The following is an 18915-nucleotide window of genomic DNA, read 5'->3' on the forward strand; positions in this document are numbered from 1 at the left end:
AATTCCTCTTGTACATCAACATCTAAAGCGTTGTCCCACCCGTAGTGCAGCATTGCTTTTAATCATTCTCATCATCATCATCATCATTATCTAAATAACAACATTTCATTTTATTAAAAAGACACTACTTGCAGAGATTGCTGTTTTTGTCTCTGTATAGTTCACAAGTAGTACCACAAGCTGATAAATCAAACCATTTAGCTACATCTCCGTAGATTAGTTGTTCATTAGAGGAGGAGCAGCAGTGGAGTCACTGATTGCAGATCAGTCTCAGTCTTTGCCATGTGACTGTCAAATGTCCCTTTATCACTCAGTATCTGCATGTTTTGCAGTGATTGCTTGTTTTGTGTTGGCAGATCGCTCTAAATGTCTCTGGGAAAGGAGACAGCCTGTCTCCGTGGGACGGCGTCCTCGATTTACCAGAACAGACCCTCATTCACAACCGCAGTCAACAGCTGATCGGTGAGTGAAGTTTTTGACACAATCCTGAATTTTGGAGTTGTCACAACAAAACTATACAGTCGGCGCCAAAACATGAACAGAATGAATTTAGCCACTAGTTTGTGCAAGTCGAGGATGTGAATCTCCCTAACAGTCACAAATTAACCAAACCATAAGATATAACAAGGTCCATGCATATAGTAGTAATGAGAGTACAATCATTAATGACTTAATATTCCCAGGATGTTAGGTTTAGAAGGGGATTGATCCTGAGTGAAAACTATTATCTGCTTTATGTCATTTACTATAAACACTTAGATACAAAAGACTGTCAAATAGGACACACACACACACACACACACACAGATGCATATACCTGGAGGCAGCAGGACATGTCATGTTAATTTTGGTTCTCACAGTCTGCCAGTATGTAAAGAATACTGTCAGGATTTCAGAAGAACAAATTACTTTGTCTGCTCTTCTGACAGCGAGATCTGGTGCAGCTCAAAATAGAAATCCTCTTATGAGAATGCTTCCTAGAAAAACTAGGCATGTAGAAAAAGTGCTCTTTTCATGTATTATTTAATAATTATTAAAGGCTTGTCATAATGATAAGCTTTCTTGTTTTTAAATGCTAAATGTGGATGGTCATATTTGTACAAGACATCTCTAGAAAAACAGTTTTAACACTTTCCCTTTGGTTCCCACGTTTAGACCAGCTGGGAGTATCAGAGGAAGAGAGGTATGATATGGTGTCTGATGTTGAGTCGGTCATCACTTTCTACTGCAAGTCCCGCAACATTTCCTTCACCCCGGAGCTGAGCTGGCCACACCTGCTCAAGCCGCTACTGGGGCTCCAGCTTCCCCGCAGCGACCTCTACAACTGCTTCTACGCTATCATGAACAAATACATCCCTAGGTGAGCAAACTGTTTTTAACCACTCTTCCCATTCCACTCACAAATAATAGGAAATAGCGGCTTGAATTGTAACGGGTGTCACGTGTGTCCATTTCAGGGACTGTGTGCCAAAAGGCCGACCCTTCCACCTGTACAGACTACTGCTGCAATACCATGAGCCCGAGCTCTGCTCCTTCTTGGATACCAAAAAGATCACACCTGACTCCTACGCCATCAACTGGGTACGCATTTCTTTTTCTTCACAAGTCATTCTGACATGTTGTTGCACGGTGTTTCAGATATATAGTACATCTGTGTTTGTTTCCTCCATAGATGGGTAGTCTGTTTTCCAGCCACTGCCTTCCTGAAGTCACCCAGGCCTTGTGGGACTTCTACCTCCAGCAGGCTGACCCCTTCCTCATCTTCTTCCTCATGCTCATCATCCTCGTCAATGCCAAGTAGGCAGCATCTAGTGGAAGTTGTGCAGAAACATGATCACACTAAGGAGCCCTAGATGTATATTTGATCTGTGTTTGTTTTCTTTTCCCTCAGAGAGAGCATCCTGACACAAGAAGGAAACGGCAAAGAGGAGATCATCAGTAAGTTTGACTTGCTGTCATTTCAATAGTAGGTCTGTTTCGTGTTAAATGCTGGACTTAAACGAGGCTTTCTTTGTCACAGAAATGCTGGAAGCGTCTCCTTCTCTCCTGGAGTCCGAGGACATTGAAGATTTGTTTTCTCTGGCCCAGTACTACCAGAGCAAAACCCCTTTGTCACTCAGAAAGGTAAGGCACTCTGTACAGATAAACAGTGTGTTTGAGACATATGGAGTCTTGCTGAGCAGAAACAAAACCACGATGATAAAGCTAACTAAGAGATAAAAGCACAAGAGACAACGTTGTTTCTAAGCTAATAATCTTATTATCGTGTGTTTGCTTCTTTTTCCCCGGAAGATGAACCAGAACCTGTTCGGTAGCAGCCTGGTGGCTCTGAAAGAAGAGGACACCGACCTGAGTCAGGCACTGTGTCTCCCCGTGTCTGTCCCTGAAATCCTGCAGGCCAACCAGCTGCAGCAGGTCAGTAACACTCAGACTACTTTCAACTAAATTTAACTAAGGACTACATGGTCAACCTTTTATGAGTTAGCCATGTGAGTAGAAAGAAAAAGGAGAGAATGTTTAATGTGATAATGATGGATTTTACTCTCAGGATGGGGTACGTTTCTTTGTGGTGGATTGTCGGCCTGCAGAGCAGTACAACTCCGGGCACCTCTCCACAGCCTTCCACCTGGACTCTGACCTGGTGAGAGTACACAATATTGATTCTGTGTTAAAAATGTATATGCATGTACATGGAGTTACAAATGTGTTTTCCTTTCTTCCCACAGATGCTCCAGAACCCCTCGGAGTTCGCTCTCTCTGTGAAGTCCCTCTTGGAGGCTCAGAAGCAGTCTTTGGAGTCTGGCTCCATTGCCAGCGGAGAGCACCTGTGCTTCATGGGCAGTGGGAGGGAGGAAGAGGACATGTACATGAACATGGTGCTGGCACATTTTCTGCAGGTGAGGGACAAGAAGGTAGCTGGAGGGAACACAAATTGCTACATGATCTGTATTTCCCCAACGTAAGCGATCTTTGCTGACACCGTTGCTAATTGAGGTTTTCTGTTACAGAAAAACAAAGAATATGTCAGCATCGCTAAAGGAGGTTTCATGGGTAAGTAGGTGACTGGATCTAAAACATACGTATACATTGTCTGAATTATGCATTAGGTACACAAATTCTTCTGTTTGTATGTGTACATTGTTTTTATATCTGGCCCCTGGTCACACATTTTTTGCAGTTTGGATATTTGTGAGAAGTGAAAACACATTGAGATTTGTGTGATTTCAGCCCTCCAAAAGCATCTGGTAGACATGAACGTGGAGGGTCTCGACTCTTCGTACGTCCACTGGATCGTCAGCACGTCAGGGTCTCACAGCAGCCTCAGTTCCGCTGATGTAAGTGGCCAGAAACATTTGAGGATGCACACATTAGTAGTCTGGCTTCAAGAAAGTCACAGAGGCATTACTGTATGTTACCAGTTTGTTTTTAGATTTTGAGCACATTTTATTCCTTTTAAAAAGATTATCCGTCTTTTTTTCTGATACAGGGCGATTCACTAAGTAGCCCTGGAGACAGCAAAGGCGTCAAGTCTTTGGTCAACAAAATGACGTTTGCTCTCAAGTCCAAGTCAGTAAACGTAAAGGAGAAGATGATCAGCTTCATCGAGAATACCTCCACTCCTGTAGAAAGGTGAGCTCTAAATCCCTCGCTGAGAAACCTTCCCCTCTGGAACCCTACAGCACACTCTCACCCTCTGCCTCTTCATTTCTACCAGTTAAAATCTTACAGTTTGATTCCTCTCACAAATACAGTACTAATGAAAGAAAGAAAAGAATAAAGCACTTGATCCAGAAAACCAATGTCACAATAAATTATACCAGAATTCCATTAGTAGGTGCTACTGCTACTTAGTTATTTGGGTTTAATACATATATACACCTGATTGAACACATTGTCATCAGCCTGTAAAAATGAAATATCACACTGGATTCACATAAACAGTAACTGGACTATCAGATCAGAGAACTGTGGTCATTTGATGACTCTAACTGACATCTAGTTGTGCAGTTTTTTGCATTTTAAGTTCACCACCTACCTTGTGCCTTATTCCATGCTAGAATATCTTTCAATCTGCCCTGGCCAGAGAAGGTGACTCCAGATCGGTAAGAGCTCCCTGACATCGAGCTGTCTGTCACCAGCATGTCCACTGGCTGTAGAACCGCACCGGTCCCCTGGGTTGTAGGAGCGTTAGCCTGTGTCACATTACCGCATGCTTTAGTATCAACATCTCACGTATCATGTAACAGCACTACACGTTGTGTAGGCAGGCTGTGTACGAGATGTTTAGGATCTGTCTTTCATGCTTTCACTAACAACACTCGGCACTGCTATTTAGTTCGCACCACTGAAGCTGCTGTGGCCTCTCAGGAAGCATCGAGCCATCTTTACATCCACAACTCACTGATGCCGTCGTCTCTTTCCGGTCTGAATAAGCGAGGTGTTTTAGGGAGAACCTCAGCTTCACTGCTATTTGCTTGGAGATGCTCCTAACAGTCTGTCTTTCCATTTCATTGTTGTTCTTTTAGATGATAACCAGGGCTATGCAGAAACATGAGTCCTCTATGAAAGATAAAAGCAACGCTATGATTTTCTGCAAATAGCCCTGAATATCATATTCGAGTATAAATGTCTCTTTTAACCTCTTTCTTGATATTTAACAGCATAACCTGGCCTTAGTGGGCTAAGATTTTTTTACTGCAGCCTGGATCTCTTCATGCCATCTCTATTTGTGTGCAGCCTTGCTGTTATGTGTATTTAAAGTGACTTTTCATCACAGGCATTAACGTGTCTTCACGTCCTTCATTCAGCGCTAATGTGGCGTTTTAAGTTGACCTGTTGCTTTCCGTTTGTAGGCACGTGAGCAGCAGTGACCGTGTTGGCAAACCTTACCGAGGGGTGAAGCCCGTCTTCAGTATTGGTGATGAAGAGGAGTATGATACAGGTGAATTCCCACTTTAAAATAAGGCTGAACATATTTAAAATATTTAAATAATGTGAGAACTTTTATTTTGAAAAACTGAATGGTAACCTGTATGTAATGCCCCCGACAGATGAGATCGACAGCTCATCCATGTCAGACGATGACAGGAAGGAGATTGTCAACATTCAGACCTGGATAAACAAACCTGATATAAAGCATCACATCCCATGTAATGAGGTTAAAGAAACTGGTCACATGTTCCCCAGGTGAGTCGCTGCCTGAATCAATTTATTAATGTGAGTTAAACTATTGCTCACATGACACCCTGACACACATCTCCCCTGACTGTCATGGGCGTGGAAGCTTGGATTGGGCAAGAAGTTGCATTTAACTGTGACTAATCTCCACTTCCTTAAACATGAGTGAACAGAAGGCTCTGCAATAATTCAGGAATCCATGAATCCTAACAATGACTCTGTTAATCTGTTGCTTTCCAGCCACTTGTTGATCACAGCAACTCACATGTACTGCCTGAGGGAGATCGCCTCAAGGAAAGGCTTCGCCTACATCCAGTCCAGACAAGCACTGAACTCTGTGGTGAAGATCACATCCAAAAAGAAGCACCCAGAACTGATCACGTTCAAGTTTGGCAGCAACAACTCAGCTGGAGTGGAGATATCGGCAGTTGAGAGGTTTAAATTTAAAATCTTAATGATCAGACAGGGCCCTAATTGCATGTTATTTTAAAGCAGTGCAGCAAGCGGTGTCATTTTGAGGTTGTTTAAGGTTTCTGTCACAGACATATTAGTGGCACACAGTTTGCCAACATTACAGCATGTTCTTAAATAAAAGACACTATTTAGCTGCTTGTTCTTGCTTCTTATATATATATTATAATTAAAATGATAACTATCTATCTGACTAGGTATTACCATGCCTATCTTTCATCTAGATATATACCACTTTAAATTAACGAGTATATAAAGTAGGGTAAGACAGCAGGTAAATAGCTTAGCTCAGCATAAAGACTGGAAGGAGGGGGAAATGGTTAGTCTGGCTCTCTAAAAGGACATTTTAGAAAGGGCAACAGGCTTAATTAGACCCACATTTAGTTATCTTAGGAAATAAAAACTAATGTTTATGGAAACTCTTTACAGAAGCTCAACAGAGAATATCTTTTTGCTGGTAGTTTTTTGTTAATTTCACTGCGGTTTCCTCTGTTTTCTTTCCCTCCACGCTCTCAGATATTTGATACCCAACGCAGGCGACGCCACCAAGGTCATTAAACAGCAGATCATGAAAGTCCTAGATGCTCTTGAGAGTTCGTAAAGGGAGACGACGGCAGCCGTGACACAAGCTGTAAGAAGAGTCTCTGTCTGCCAGGAGTGAAACCGTCTCCCGCTCTCCCTCGGCTGTCCTCCTTCCTGGACGGGTCCAGTGCAGTGTTGACTGTGAAGCCCTGTGTTGTCTGTGTTTGGGACATGAGGGCACACTACTGACTGCAGGCCTGTGGGACAGGCTGTGTGTGATGAAATACTTAGGTGCTCCGCAGTCATCCAACCATTCTCTTACACTAATTTAACAATATTGGTTTTACTGTATGTTTTTTTTTTTATTATTATTGTTAAAACATGGGATCTCATTACAATGCAATTCCACTTTGACAACTTCCCTCTGGCCTTAACGTAGCGTACTGACCGATCATTACTCGACTCCTTTAACTCAAGGCCCATTTGTTTTGCAGTGGACAGTACCGCAGCTCAGTCATGTCTCTTAGTTTACTTTTCAGGTGCGTTCAGAGTAGATTTAACGATCATTGTTAGCTAGCTCCAACATTGAGACGCACATCCCAAAAAGAAAAAACAGTGCTGGCACATGAGGCAGGTTTCCTACCGCAACAACTGTTTTTGATAACTTTTATTTTCCAAGCAGGCAGCCTTAAATAGAAATTATTTGAGGATGTTTATAAATATGTGATGTGTATATAATGTGTAAACTGCTCTATATCAGCACAGACCTTTGCAATGTCCTTTTGAAAGCATATCCTATAAGAATATGCAGTGAAACTTTAGCTGGCTTCTTAACCAGCTAACACGGTTTGAAGTTCCCCTTTCTTTCTAGAGTAAGAAGTAAGTCTTTTACAGAGTTTCTGGGAGATAATTTATTCCCTGCTTTCACATATAATAATGAATTTAACCTCATCTCATAGCAGTGTGTTGTAGCTCTCAGAAAGCATTGTTCACAGCCCCTCTGGATTATATTACAACAGCAGGTTTGGTGATTGTAGTCATTAAGAGCCTGAGCACCTCAGTATTTTTCCCTTGTATTCACATTCAGTATTTGAATGATTTCCCCCAGTGAACTTAATAAAAATGTCCAGGTGATATAAATCCATTATGTTAGCATCTGGAAGGCTGTTGCTGTAATTGAACATCCTAACTTTGACATATTCAGAAAGAAACGATTGCTGTAACTAGGACTGTGCTTTGCACTTTTAGGCAGAGCTTTGAAAGAAATGAAAAGATGATTTGTAAAAAGGAAAGTTATTATATTATATCTATGTTTTCAGATCAGTCTGTCTTTGTCCATTGTATTAGTGGAAACTAAGCAGTTTCAGTTTGCTTGCCACTGTTGCCTTCGGCCTCATGCCTGTGATGTGTGATATTGGCACCAGCAGTGGCAACATATCACAGTACATTGCTGCTTCTCCTCTAATCTTAAAAATCTGTTTCCGACTTTTCCTCGCTTTTTTTCTCCCTTACTATTCATTTGCATTGCAGTCTAGCTAGGCAGCCTTGGTTTTGAGTGTCAAAGCCTCTGAAGTGATGCATCACCTTCCTAACAGCTCCAGTTGAAACCTCTGTCCAGAGAGGGTTTGTCCCGTTCATCATACGAAACTTAAAGAGGGGAGAGGTCAGCCTAAAACATATGGCACATTTAAAATACGGGCAACAAAAACCAAAACTTGAATTAAAGACTCATAAATCTGGTCTTTCTTCACTCCAGTCGTTCATAGCATTCCTGTGTAATCCATGCATTGTCTTGTAATTTTGTGATATTCTTCAGTATTGACTGAAACATCCTTGATCAGGAGTCTTTACATTACTCTGTAACATCACTGACAAAGGATGTCACCACTAGTCGAAATGCAACATGTCTCAAGTGTAATTTGCACCTTACTGTACTGCTATTATTTTCTAAGCGTTTCTGTTTTTAATAAATGGAGATTATTCGACTGCACCTGTGGAAGTACAGTCATTCATACATTGTTATTTGACACACCTACATTCAAATGATGGTTATAATAATGGTTAGACCTTTCACAGAGCACGGGCAAATGTTCCCTATGTTGGAAAGCTGCTATTTGCAAAGCAGTTGCTGTCTTGTGTGCAGATACTAAAACAAAGAAAAGCTTTACACTGGTGTCTTATTTAAGACTATTGTAAACTAGTCATAGTGGAACAGGAATATCAGGCTTTCTGTTGTTTACCTGCTTTTTTCCTAAATGGGAACTTGTTGAACACAAACAAACAAACAATTAATCCCTGCAAGAAGCAAAACAGCCAGTAACAATATAATGTCTGGTCTGTCCCTCTTGTCTTCAGTTTAATGCATTAGGATTAAATAAAGGTCCAAACATTATAATATAATATATATTTACAGTTAGGACCTGTTAGTACTGACTAACCCCTGTGAATATCAGCTGTTATGTTTTAATTAAGATAATACTTGTTGCTGATTAACCAATAAGAAGTGAACCTGGATTGGCGGTAGAAACCCCGCCCCCCTGTTGACGTAACTTCGCCTCAAACTTCACAATAAAAGTGTTAAACTTTACATAAACTACCGTATGTGTCGTAGCCGTAGTAATAATATACTGTCAACGGTCCTAGAGTGACTTTAACTTACAAGAACAATCAATATTCATCTGCAGGCGTTCATCATCACCGTTTTGTATCGCTGTGTTGTGTTGGTCGTAAAACCGTGCCAGGACTACACACTAACTATAGGCTCTTATTTTGAAATCCAAATAGCCACCCGGAATCACATGCCCTGTCTGTGTGCTCTGTGAAACCAAACAGCACTACTCTGCATACATGTCTACTTTGACAAAAGCAATGTCCAGTAAGTACAAAGTTCTCTGTTTATGTACTAAACGAATGTGCACATCCAATTATCAATAATTATAGTTTAATAACCCCCTCCTCTGCACAGGTATACAGTAATAATACAATAATACAATGCTCCTCAGAGTTCCGTCTGGCTGTGGTCCAGCTGCAGGTGTCCAGCGTCAAGGCGGACAACCTGAGCAGAGCCGCAGACTGGTGAAGGAGGCTGCGGGACAAGGCAGCAAGGTGGTGCTGGCTGCCGTGAGGAGGAGGAGGGTCTCTGATGGGGGGGGGGGTCACGCTGCTTGTACAGCCTGCTGGGATATGGTCCTATCAAATATCTAACTTTTTATTTTGAAGGTCCTTGCAGGGTCACTTTATTAAGGAGACCAAATGTTTGAAGTGTTAATAATGTTGGCTGCCATAGGCCAGAATATGGTTGTTATATTCTGTGTCCAGTATTAAAGTCACCACTCACTTTGCTGCTGCTTTAAAGTGAGGCTCTGTCATTAATACAGGAATGCTTCAATTCTCCATATGGAACCGGCTTCTTCTCTACATACGCTGAGAGGATCCCAGGAGAGTCCACTCAGGTGCTGTCAGAGGCTGCCAAGGAGAACAAGGTGTATCTAGTTGGAGGTAGGGAACCTCTGTGGTCAATAGGCCAGTGGAAGTATTGTCCTCCACTGTAAATGTACATTTGAGTGTTTGTCTGATGATAATCAGGTCGATACTGACAGTTGGAAGGCTCCTGCATATATTTACAATACAGTGTTATATTGTGAGACTAGACTTAAAGACCAGAGCAAAGTACGGGAGCCGGGACTACTTCATTATCTTGTAGTTTGTGTTCTCAAGTTAATGAGAGTGGAATCAAAACTGTGCTAATTTTGAAACTATTACTCTTGTTTTTATTTATTTTTGTATATGTATTTTAAATTGTGTATATTGTGTATAAATGCATTACAGCAATATATTCTTCTCCATTTACAGTGGAATATAGTGTGTGCATTAGGTTTTGGTATTGGTGCTACAGAGTTACAAGCTAACAGGCCTTTTCCACCAACAGCAGAGTTAATAAATAATTTCAGTTAAGCCACATTAAATATTGTGTTTTTAGTGCCACAGTAACAGCTTTAAAACAGTGACAGTAGCTACTGGCATATCAGTATTCCTCCCTCCATGTAATGCATTAGATACGTTTAAAGTTTGAACAGCAGTTGAACTAAATTAATGATGATATCACTGCATGTGAACCACAGTGTTAAATATTTGATTAAATGAATCCACATTTGGGCTTTATCAAGTGCTTTTAGAACATATAACCAATAATAGGCCTTTTTAAAGACATTTAGCAGGAAAAGCACAGGCGTAACTTATAAAATTAAAGATCTCAGAACAGTGTCTGGTTCATGAGCTGTTATTAATTACACCTGTGATTTTCCTGTTATGACATGTCAAAAAGTTCTCTCTGTGGGAGTGTGGGAAATCAGGAATATTGGTAGCTGAGGCTAATTGTGGAGAATTGGACACAACAAGAAAGTAGATCATTTCCATTTAACCTCATCACAGAATAACTTGATGGTGCACAAATATCCAATCAGGAACTCTGCCCTACCTGGTTTATTGCACCTGATTTAATACATCAAACATACTGATTGTTATAGTAGTGAAGCAAACTAGCACTACTAGCACTGTTTAAGCCAAACTTCATCCCCAGTTTGGAATAACACACACAGAAGGAGTCACGTGCAGGACAGACGAGAGTACTGGACTTTAAAGGCTTGTTGCCACTTGGTTCTTACCTGTCAGCTGGTTAGATTCACCTAGGGGGTTTTTGGGGGTTGATGAAAGTCGAGGAATGATGTAAAAAATCAACATTAAGTCATATAACTTCTTGTTCACCAGGATCCATCCCTGAAGAGGACGGTGGGAAGTTGTATAACAGCTGCACAGTGTTTGGGCCTGACGGAGAGCTGCTTCTGAAACACAGAAAGGTATGTGAGCGTCAACTTCAGTAACTTATTTAAACTACTTAATGACCTCATAGAGATTTTGGCAGGACGTTCACCCCCTCAATGTGTTTCTCTTCATCTTTTAAGATTCACCTCTTTGACATCGACGTTCCAGGGAAAATCCGCTTCCAGGAGTCTGAGACGCTGAGCCCAGGCAACAGTTTGTCAATGTTCGAAACACGTACGTCACGCCGACTCCTCTCTTCTTTCCTGCAGCTGGCTGAGCATCATTTTAACGTGTCCTCTCTGTAATTTCTCCCACAGCGTTCTGTAAAGTGGGCGTGGGGATCTGCTACGACATGAGGTTTGCAGAGCTCGCGCAGCTCTATAGCAGGAAAGGTAAGCGGCTGATGAGACTGTTCACATGGCATCTACTGATTTTAAATAGTGTGCAGGACAGTTGATCTGGTTGTGCTTTTTGTCCTCAGGCTGTCAGCTGCTGGTCTACCCTGGAGCCTTCAACATGACCACTGGTCCAGCCCACTGGGAGCTCCTTCAGAGGGGGAGGTCAGACTGAGAGTCCCAAAAATACTTATTAGGACTTACTTGGAGTTGATTTACGTCACTCATGAGACAACACAATATTCCAACCTGCATGCATGAATACATCCTGCTCCATATAAAAAGATAACATGAGGGGATGTAATAAAATCTGTGGAGGAAGAGGAACAGAAAGGAGGAAGTACATCCAAGCATAATAAAACGCTTGCAAATGAGAGAGATAATTCTTTCCAACAGGAAGTACCTTGAAAAAGAACAGACAATTATTGCATCACAGACGCAACACCAAAGAAAGTGTTCTTCTTTGTGCAATAGTGTAATAATGATGAATTGTTATGTCTTTTATTGTCTTCTTTCGCAGGGCGCTTGATAACCAAGTGTATGTGGCCACAGCGTCTCCTGCCAGAGATGAAACTGCTTCATATGTCGCCTGGGGTCACAGCACTGTTGTTAACCCATGGTACAGTAAGAACATGTTGCCTGTTGTATCCTCTGACCAGCTCATACTGTGTGTGACTGTTCAGTGTGCAGTGAGTTAGTGCCAGACGCAGCGGTATCGAGGGAGCTGTAGGTGGATGAAAGAAACACACAAATACAGTGTGTCAGTAGGCAATGCAAAAGCATGTGAGAGTCTGTCTTTGAAGGGAAAGATGAAGAAAAAGTGTACTGATCTTTTAACGTGGGAACAATACTCCATTGCAAGTATAATTTGACACTTGAAGGAAGATTCAAAGTGTCACTTAACTTAAAGCACAGATGTATCTTACCTTAAAATCAGATCTGAATCAGATCCCCAATATAACTTTCACCAAATTTTACTGACAGCTCGTGGTTACCGAAGTTTACCTTTACTTTTGAAAATAATCTTATAAACAAATTTAAAGCAGCTACAAGGAACTTTTATTTTGTGTTCTGGCTGCACCTGTGGACAAAAGTGGTGGTGTTTCTGTCACCTCATTCATTGATTCCAGGCCAAAATGGAACTACTCGAGTAAAATACAAGAACCTCACAACTACAAGTGGCTCAGTAGTAAATGTACTTGATGATGAGCTGTGTTTCTCCTTGGATGTTGGTGTCATATTGTATCTGTCGTATCTGCTGCCTGTCTGTAGGTGGTACATTTAGCAGACTTGTTGTAATCTGTTGTTGCAGGGGAGAAGTTATCTCAAAGGCTGGACCAGAGGAGGCCGTGATTTATGCTGATATCGGTGAGACGAGCAGTTTGACAGTATTGATTTAAAGAATTTTAACTACAGGACTGAATTCTTTGATCAGATTGTGAGAAAAATAGTTGAAATGAGCATCTTAGCGCTTTTATCCAGAGGATTCAAAATTAATCTGAAGGGTAGTGGGGTTTGTATGGATGTCGTTGTTTCTCGAGTCTGCACTAAACCTCTCTGTATCCTCTCTGTGACCTCTGTTCCCAGACCTGCAGTATTTAGCCGACATCCGTCAGCAGATCCCAATCACAGCTCAGCGCCGTGATGACATCTACACGGTGACATCTGCGCAGGAAGGATCGAGCTGAACGCTGCGACCTTTAGAGAGAAGGTACGAAGGTACCGGCACAAACTATGCAACGGATCTCTGCTGCAACAGAGTCTTCTTCTCCCTGAAGCACAAGACTTAATCGTCTCAATTGTGGAAACGAGCGGTGCAGTTTGGATGCTCAGTAATTCACTGGTGCCAACATGTTTTGGGCTCCATAACGTTCTTAAGACACTGTAACTGTAAAATGAGTTGTTGATCAATAGAAAATGGATGACAAATTTGATAAGCTGTTAATTGTTTACCTTATTCATCAATTAAAAATAAACATTTGCTGCTTAGAGCCTCTCTGATCATCATCAGTTTCATATTATTGGAACATTTGGAGTTTCATGATGAAATGTTTTTTTTTCTTGTTTTTTGCCTTATGAAAGATTGTTTTGATTGTGGCTCCGGACATTTCAAATGTAAAAAATATACAGTTCTTCATTGTCATATTTTCATCATGATGGAAAAACACTAACAGATCTGTAAAAAATTGAAATAAAACAGCGCCATGAATGAATTTGAGCATCTTTATTAAAGCTTAAAACAACAGCAAACAGAGGAATGTGAAGTGGTGAGATGCTTTGTTAACTTACAGTAATTTCACTTCTACTGAATATTAAGTGGTCACAACAAACATATTTACAAATCAGTGCACTGTTGCATCACGTCAACAGAAGAAAAGTGAGGATTTGTCCTCTCTTTTACACATCCGTCTCCTTCGGCTTTATCGCCTCGGTCTCCTCATTGCACAGATTTCGCCTTTTGTATCCTGATGACAGCAAACAATTTCAATAAGGTTGAACGGTTGATGAGGTCTCCAGTGGTCATAAAAGCACAACACACATAAGCACTTGCTCCAAATTAACATAACTGTATTTTTAAGAAACATTTCTTTCACATTGTCTTCACCAAATGTTCCATTTCTCCATAAGTGAGTGTGTTTCCATACTGACACTGAATAAAAGAACTGATTGGCCTGTTGCAGCCCCTCTGTACTGACAGAAACAGTGGCGGCTGCAGCAGCTTGATAGGTGTAATTTTATGTTGTAAAAGTAGATTCTATGAAGTATTTTGTGTCTAATTTCAATGTTTCAACCCACAGCCCGAGTGATGATGTGTCACCAGCAGCAGGTACCTACCTCTGTCAGCCTGTTGGTGTTCACGCTTCTTCCTCTTACTCATCCTGTCCAGGTGAATCTGGTAGGCGACTCCTGCCAGCACCATGACCCCAACCACTGCGCACAGAGCCGTGCTGAAGATCCATAAGGCCTCCGATGCTCGACTCACCACCGGGCTGACCCCAACTCCATCTTCACACAGACAAGAACCAGAGATTAGTGAGCAAGTGGCGTGTTTAAATGACTGAATGAGCAGATCACTCACAGCTTGTGGATGTCAAGGTTTCGTTCATGGACAGGTTCTCTATGGTGCACGACACGATGGAGTCTTTGGAAATGTTGACCTTCAGGTGGCTTGTGATGTTGTACAGATGGGAGTCTGGGAGTGAAGCTGCTAGGGTCCTCACTGAGCCTTCAGGGGGCTCATTGGTGTGGTTGATGTGCCAGTGAACTGCAGGTTCGGGAAAACCACCACTAGAGTGACAGAGGAAGGCCGTCTCCTCTCCCTGCGCTGCTTCTTCCCTCAGCAGCAGTGGGGAACTGAAACTGGCTGCAAACAGTCATGAAAAACAGGAGTTAGTTCCTTTACATATTCCTCTGAGTACTTCCTGTGTGTCTGACACTGACCTGCAATCCTGAGGCACACGGTGCACAGCGCAGCACTTTGATTCTCCTCTGAAATGATGAACAGACTGTAACTCATGTAGTGCTTTTTAGGATAAACTATGGGCAGCTCCAGAGAGAAGTTTCCAGTCCGTGCAGCATCAGCTGAGATTGTGGCGCTGTTGATGCTCAGTTCTTCCACATTTGAATTCTCTTTCCACACTGATCTGAGCACCACTTCATCATCTCTCCTCCACTCAATGGAAAAATTAACAAAGGTTAATAATTTAGGGTACAAGCAGGGCAGGGAGACTGGCTGCCCCACTATGCCAAAGACGCACTCTTCCTCTGTAGAGAAAGAAGTGAAAGATAAAGTTAAATCAGCAGTGAGTTTCAGTGTAGTAATCTCTAACATGCATTACCAGACACAGTCTTCTTACCCAGGCTGGCGCAGAAACCGAGGCAGCAGAGCAGCAGTCCTGTGCGCCACAGTGGCACCGGCATCGCCCGCTGCGGGCACGTTTGCGCACACAAGACGCAACAACTATCCGAAAATATAATCTTCTTTAAAGTGGAAAACCAAGACATTACTGAGTTATATGCCTGTCTAACTTTGACTCCATATCTTCAGCTCGTTCCCTTTAACAACCCCAAGTCATTCGCACTATTCACGCTTAAGGAATTCATTGTCAGTCATGTTGCGACTTGTTGTGCCGTACCTGCTTTATCTCTCTCTCTCTTGTCTTTCTCTTGATTTAAATAACAAGTGGTGCCGCCGAATATATAGATCCCTACGCATAAATAAGTTAAATGAACTCAGCCCCTCAGTGTAGATCAGCATATATCCTGTTGGGAGCCATATTATGGAGATTGGTCCAACCTGTTTGACTTCTTTTCAGGTCACACACCCACAGGCTGTGATGTAGGCAACATAGACACCAATAAAAAAAAAAGTGTAGGGCAGCACAGCGGACTTCGTTCAAATACTTCACTTGTTCAGAGATAAGACATTTAGTGAAGCTAAAATAAAATTTAAATGAAACGTCACCTCCAGAATAATCTGAAATCAAATGGACCAAAAGCATGAGAACATAATTCTCTCAGAGTCTCTCAAAGTTTAAACGAGGAAACGAGAATAAAGCTAAGCGTCAACGAAACATTTTATTTTAAAAGTGACCCAAGTTAAAATATATATACTGTCAATGGTTAAAACATTAGTGAACTTGAAAGGTGCAGTGACTCTGTAGTCCAGCAGGGGGCAGACTGAACGTGTGAGACGAGGGTTAAAAAACTTTAAACTGTTTTGTATTTGAAGGAAATGTAAACGCTCCGTCTGCTGATTTATTTTAATTTATCGCTTGTTGATTTTTCAATAAAATTTTAAGAAAATCGTGAGCGCTCAATGACCAAGGAAGTGACGTAAACAGGAAATAAGAAGACAAGTGTACCGGGGGATTTGCTCCCTGTGTTTAGTCTCCAAGGCGGAGTTTTCCTCCCGCACTGGGTACAAAGTCTCTCTCCAGTGGCATTAACACAACAAACACAACCCTTAATGAATGTCTAATCGACACATTTAACTACGGGTAACTCAAAACGTTCATTTGGTACAAACAAGCTGTGGTTTAGTACACAACCGGTCAGTAAACGCTGCCTGGAAGACAACACTCTGGACTAATGTCACTAAAACATGTCCGACACAACAGTGTCAGACAGGATAACACGCTGTCCGCATACATATCTCATCCTCACTGTAATGTATTAAGTTAGAAGATAACTTAGACCGTATATGAACAGCACTCCTTGCTACAGCAGGTGGCAGTATGCAGTTTGTGAGCCTTCAGTGAGCAAGAAGAGGGCTCATGTGTGACCTGGTGGCTCTCTTTACACTTTATACTGTCTGAATCTCACTGCAGCCCCGATGGCAGCATCAGCAGCAGCAGTGAGGGGGATTCATCGGTGGTTGGGGGCCTGCACTCAGAGCTGCCAGCGAGCAGCAGCCCCCCGCAGACCCCTCCTCACAGCCCCCCACCATGCAGCTGCTGGGAGAGCCGCCTCCCCCCTGCAGGTGAGGACGTTTGCACTCTCTGCCTGCAGGCTGAGGGACACGGATGAGTTTGGCAGTGGTCGCCGCACAGGATTTACCGAGGAGGAGGAGGAGGAGGATGGTGAAGAGTTCATTGATGACAGCGAGGTGGAGGAGCTGTTTGAGCAGCAAGCAGGCATCGGAGAGGGTCAGCACAGGGTGTTCATCGTTCACCCTGATGTGAAGTGGGGAAGCAGGAAGCAGTACCTGACCACCGGTAACAAGCGTTCAGATGAAGAGTGTGTGGAGCATGCTGGGGGATTTGTCTCACTCACTTTACTGCTCTCTCCTCGCAGCTGAGCTCATGATGGCCGAGGCTGTGGGGCTTGTGAACACTTTAGACAACTGGAGAGTGGTGGACAAGATCATCCTCTCCACCAAGACCCCAGAGAAGAAGAGGATATTCGGCAAAGGCAACTTCCAGTCCCTTACAGGTAATATCCAGGTAGTGTCCACCTGTGAGTCTGGGTCAGTGAGTGGGTCCTACAGTGATCCTCCTGTGCTTTTTCCCTTCTCCAGAGAAAATCCGACAAACAGCAGGAATCACTGCTGTGTTTGTGAATGTTGAGCGTCTGTCTCCTTTGTCTGAGGTGAGCGTATCTGAACACCGCTTTATGGCTGCTTTCAGAAAGGTGTTGTGCACTGACGGCCATTTTTTAATCCATTCAGAGGGAGCTGGAGGAAGCCTGGGGGGTTAAAGTGTTTGACAGATACTCAGTGGTCCTCCACATCTTCCGCTGCAACGCCAGGACTAAAGAGGCCAAGTTACAGATCTCTCTGGCAGAGATCCCCTTGTTAAGGTAACTTTGCCCCCAAATATCCCATCGTTTTTTTTTTCAGATTTGATCTAAATTATGTTTTTGCTATCACCCATTTGGATTTGAAAACGTTTCCCCTGGATGGTCACAGATCTCGTCTGAAAAATGAAATCGCAAACTTGGACCAGCAGGGAGGAGGATCGAGATACATCGGAGGTTCAGGTAACACCCCCGACACCTGAGCGATAACACGTCTGCATGTGAGAGTAACCGAGCCTGTCAGAAAGGAGGTTCAGCTTGCTCATTGGTCCCTGCAGGTGAGACACTGCTGGAGGTCCAGCAGAGACTGCTGAAGGAGCGGGAGATGAAGATTCGCTCAGCGCTGGAAAAACTGCGGAAAAAGAGGCACCTGCTGAGAGCTCAGCGCAAACACAAGGAGTTCCCCACCGTCTCTGTGTTAGGATATACAAACTGTGGTGAGAAGCTGGATCATGGGTTTGGTATCGCAGTACTTTGGGGCTCTGATTGATGACATTGACCACACTTGGTTTGCTTTGCATTGTCTTAGGAAAAACGACCCTGATCAAAGCACTGACAGGTGACAGCGGTCTTCAACCCAGAAACCAGCTGTTCGCCACCCTGGATGTCACCGTCCATGCCGGCCAGTTGCCCAGTCACATGACTGTTCTGTACGTGGACACCATCGGCTTCCTCTCCCAGCTGCCCCACCAGCTCATCGACTCCTTCTCTGCCACCTTGGAAGACATTAAATACTCAGTATGTACCTGATGCTCACATCAAGGGTGTTTGTGATGTACAGTAACGTAGGCTGTTTGGCTTTCATATCCAAAGTTTCAGCGTGACTGAGTAGAGTTTTTTCTCGCACCTTCAGGATCTGCTGGTTCACGTCCGAGACATCAGTCATCCAGAGACGGTGAATCAGAAGGTGAACGTACTGAATGTCCTCAAGAACCTGCAAGTCCCTGACAGGCTGATGAGCTCCATGATAGAGGTCCACAATAAAATTGACCTCATTGACAAGTAAGAGCAAAAATTCCATGTTGGACACAATAAAAAATAAGACCAAGATAATGCTTAAAGAACCAGTGTGTAGGATTTAACGGGATGTAGTGGTGAAGTTGCAGATTGCAAGCAGATTGCAAGCAAATGAATACCACTAGCCTTCCAAGTGCGTAGGAGAAACTATGGTAGCCATGAAACTCGCAAAAAACATCAAAGGCCCCAACTACAGTGTTTGGTTTGTCCTTTC

At 42.8% G+C, this 18915-nt stretch overlaps 4 protein-coding genes across 6 annotated transcripts in view; 3 read left to right on the plus strand and 1 right to left on the minus strand.

Moving 5' to 3' along the window:
- tbc1d23 (TBC1 domain family, member 23) overlaps positions 1 to 8161 on the plus strand; it is a 10293-nt gene extending 2132 nt beyond the window's left edge. For 2 of the 3 annotated variants that reach the window (XM_035653759.1, XM_035653761.1), the window contains exons 3-19: positions 357 to 462; positions 1156 to 1360; positions 1458 to 1581; positions 1673 to 1797; positions 1892 to 1938; positions 2021 to 2124; positions 2293 to 2415; positions 2549 to 2641; positions 2727 to 2897; positions 3009 to 3051; positions 3229 to 3335; positions 3488 to 3630; positions 4059 to 4103; positions 4854 to 4942; positions 5052 to 5187; positions 5419 to 5613; positions 6166 to 8161. In XM_035653759.1, coding sequence (XP_035509652.1) covers positions 357 to 462; positions 1156 to 1360; positions 1458 to 1581; positions 1673 to 1797; positions 1892 to 1938; positions 2021 to 2124; positions 2293 to 2415; positions 2549 to 2641; positions 2727 to 2897; positions 3009 to 3051; positions 3229 to 3335; positions 3488 to 3630; positions 4059 to 4103; positions 4854 to 4942; positions 5052 to 5187; positions 5419 to 5613; positions 6166 to 6250 — 1941 coding nt within the window. In that variant the 3' untranslated portion in view covers positions 6251 to 8161. The remainder of the gene's footprint in view (positions 1 to 356; positions 463 to 1155; positions 1361 to 1457; positions 1582 to 1672; positions 1798 to 1891; positions 1939 to 2020; positions 2125 to 2292; positions 2416 to 2548; positions 2642 to 2726; positions 2898 to 3008; positions 3052 to 3228; positions 3336 to 3487; positions 3631 to 4058; positions 4104 to 4853; positions 4943 to 5051; positions 5188 to 5418; positions 5614 to 6165) is intronic. The other variant, XM_035653760.1, reaches the window with a different exon arrangement.
- Positions 8162 to 9018: 857 nt separating this feature from the next.
- Positions 9019 to 13600, plus strand: nit2 (nitrilase family, member 2). Its single transcript, XM_035653466.1, is given in 11 exon segments — positions 9019 to 9046; positions 9174 to 9233; positions 9236 to 9291; positions 9549 to 9669; positions 10939 to 11027; positions 11133 to 11226; positions 11310 to 11384; positions 11474 to 11552; positions 11908 to 12006; positions 12700 to 12755; positions 12975 to 13600. Coding segments are annotated over 11 exon segments (858 nt in total). The 3' UTR covers positions 13076 to 13600.
- Positions 13601 to 13619: 19 nt separating this feature from the next.
- Positions 13620 to 16343, minus strand: LOC118321908 (ICOS ligand-like). The gene is made up of 5 exons (XM_035653463.1): positions 15245 to 16343; positions 14829 to 15152; positions 14467 to 14751; positions 14223 to 14393; positions 13620 to 13852 (listed from the first exon to the last, which is right to left on the minus strand). Exons 1-5 carry the CDS (start codon positions 15390 to 15392, stop codon positions 13785 to 13787), a joined length of 996 nt encoding a protein of 331 aa, XP_035509356.1. The 5' UTR covers positions 15393 to 16343; the 3' UTR covers positions 13620 to 13784.
- Positions 16344 to 16508: 165 nt separating this feature from the next.
- The window catches only part of gtpbp6 (GTP binding protein 6 (putative)), a 3446-nt gene continuing 1039 nt past the window's right edge, over positions 16509 to 18915 (plus strand). Inside the window, exons 1-8 of the mRNA XM_035653462.1 lie at positions 16509 to 17104; positions 17184 to 17321; positions 17407 to 17477; positions 17557 to 17687; positions 17797 to 17867; positions 17963 to 18121; positions 18214 to 18422; positions 18538 to 18686. Coding sequence (XP_035509355.1) covers positions 16723 to 17104; positions 17184 to 17321; positions 17407 to 17477; positions 17557 to 17687; positions 17797 to 17867; positions 17963 to 18121; positions 18214 to 18422; positions 18538 to 18686 — 1310 coding nt within the window. The 5' untranslated portion in view covers positions 16509 to 16722. The remainder of the gene's footprint in view (positions 17105 to 17183; positions 17322 to 17406; positions 17478 to 17556; positions 17688 to 17796; positions 17868 to 17962; positions 18122 to 18213; positions 18423 to 18537; positions 18687 to 18915) is intronic.

Source organism: Morone saxatilis, unplaced genomic scaffold, assembly GCF_004916995.1.
Source record: "Morone saxatilis isolate NCDOM2014 unplaced genomic scaffold, NCSU_SB_2.0 Contig12, whole genome shotgun sequence".
NCBI classification, from domain to species: domain Eukaryota; kingdom Metazoa; phylum Chordata; class Actinopteri; family Moronidae; genus Morone; species Morone saxatilis.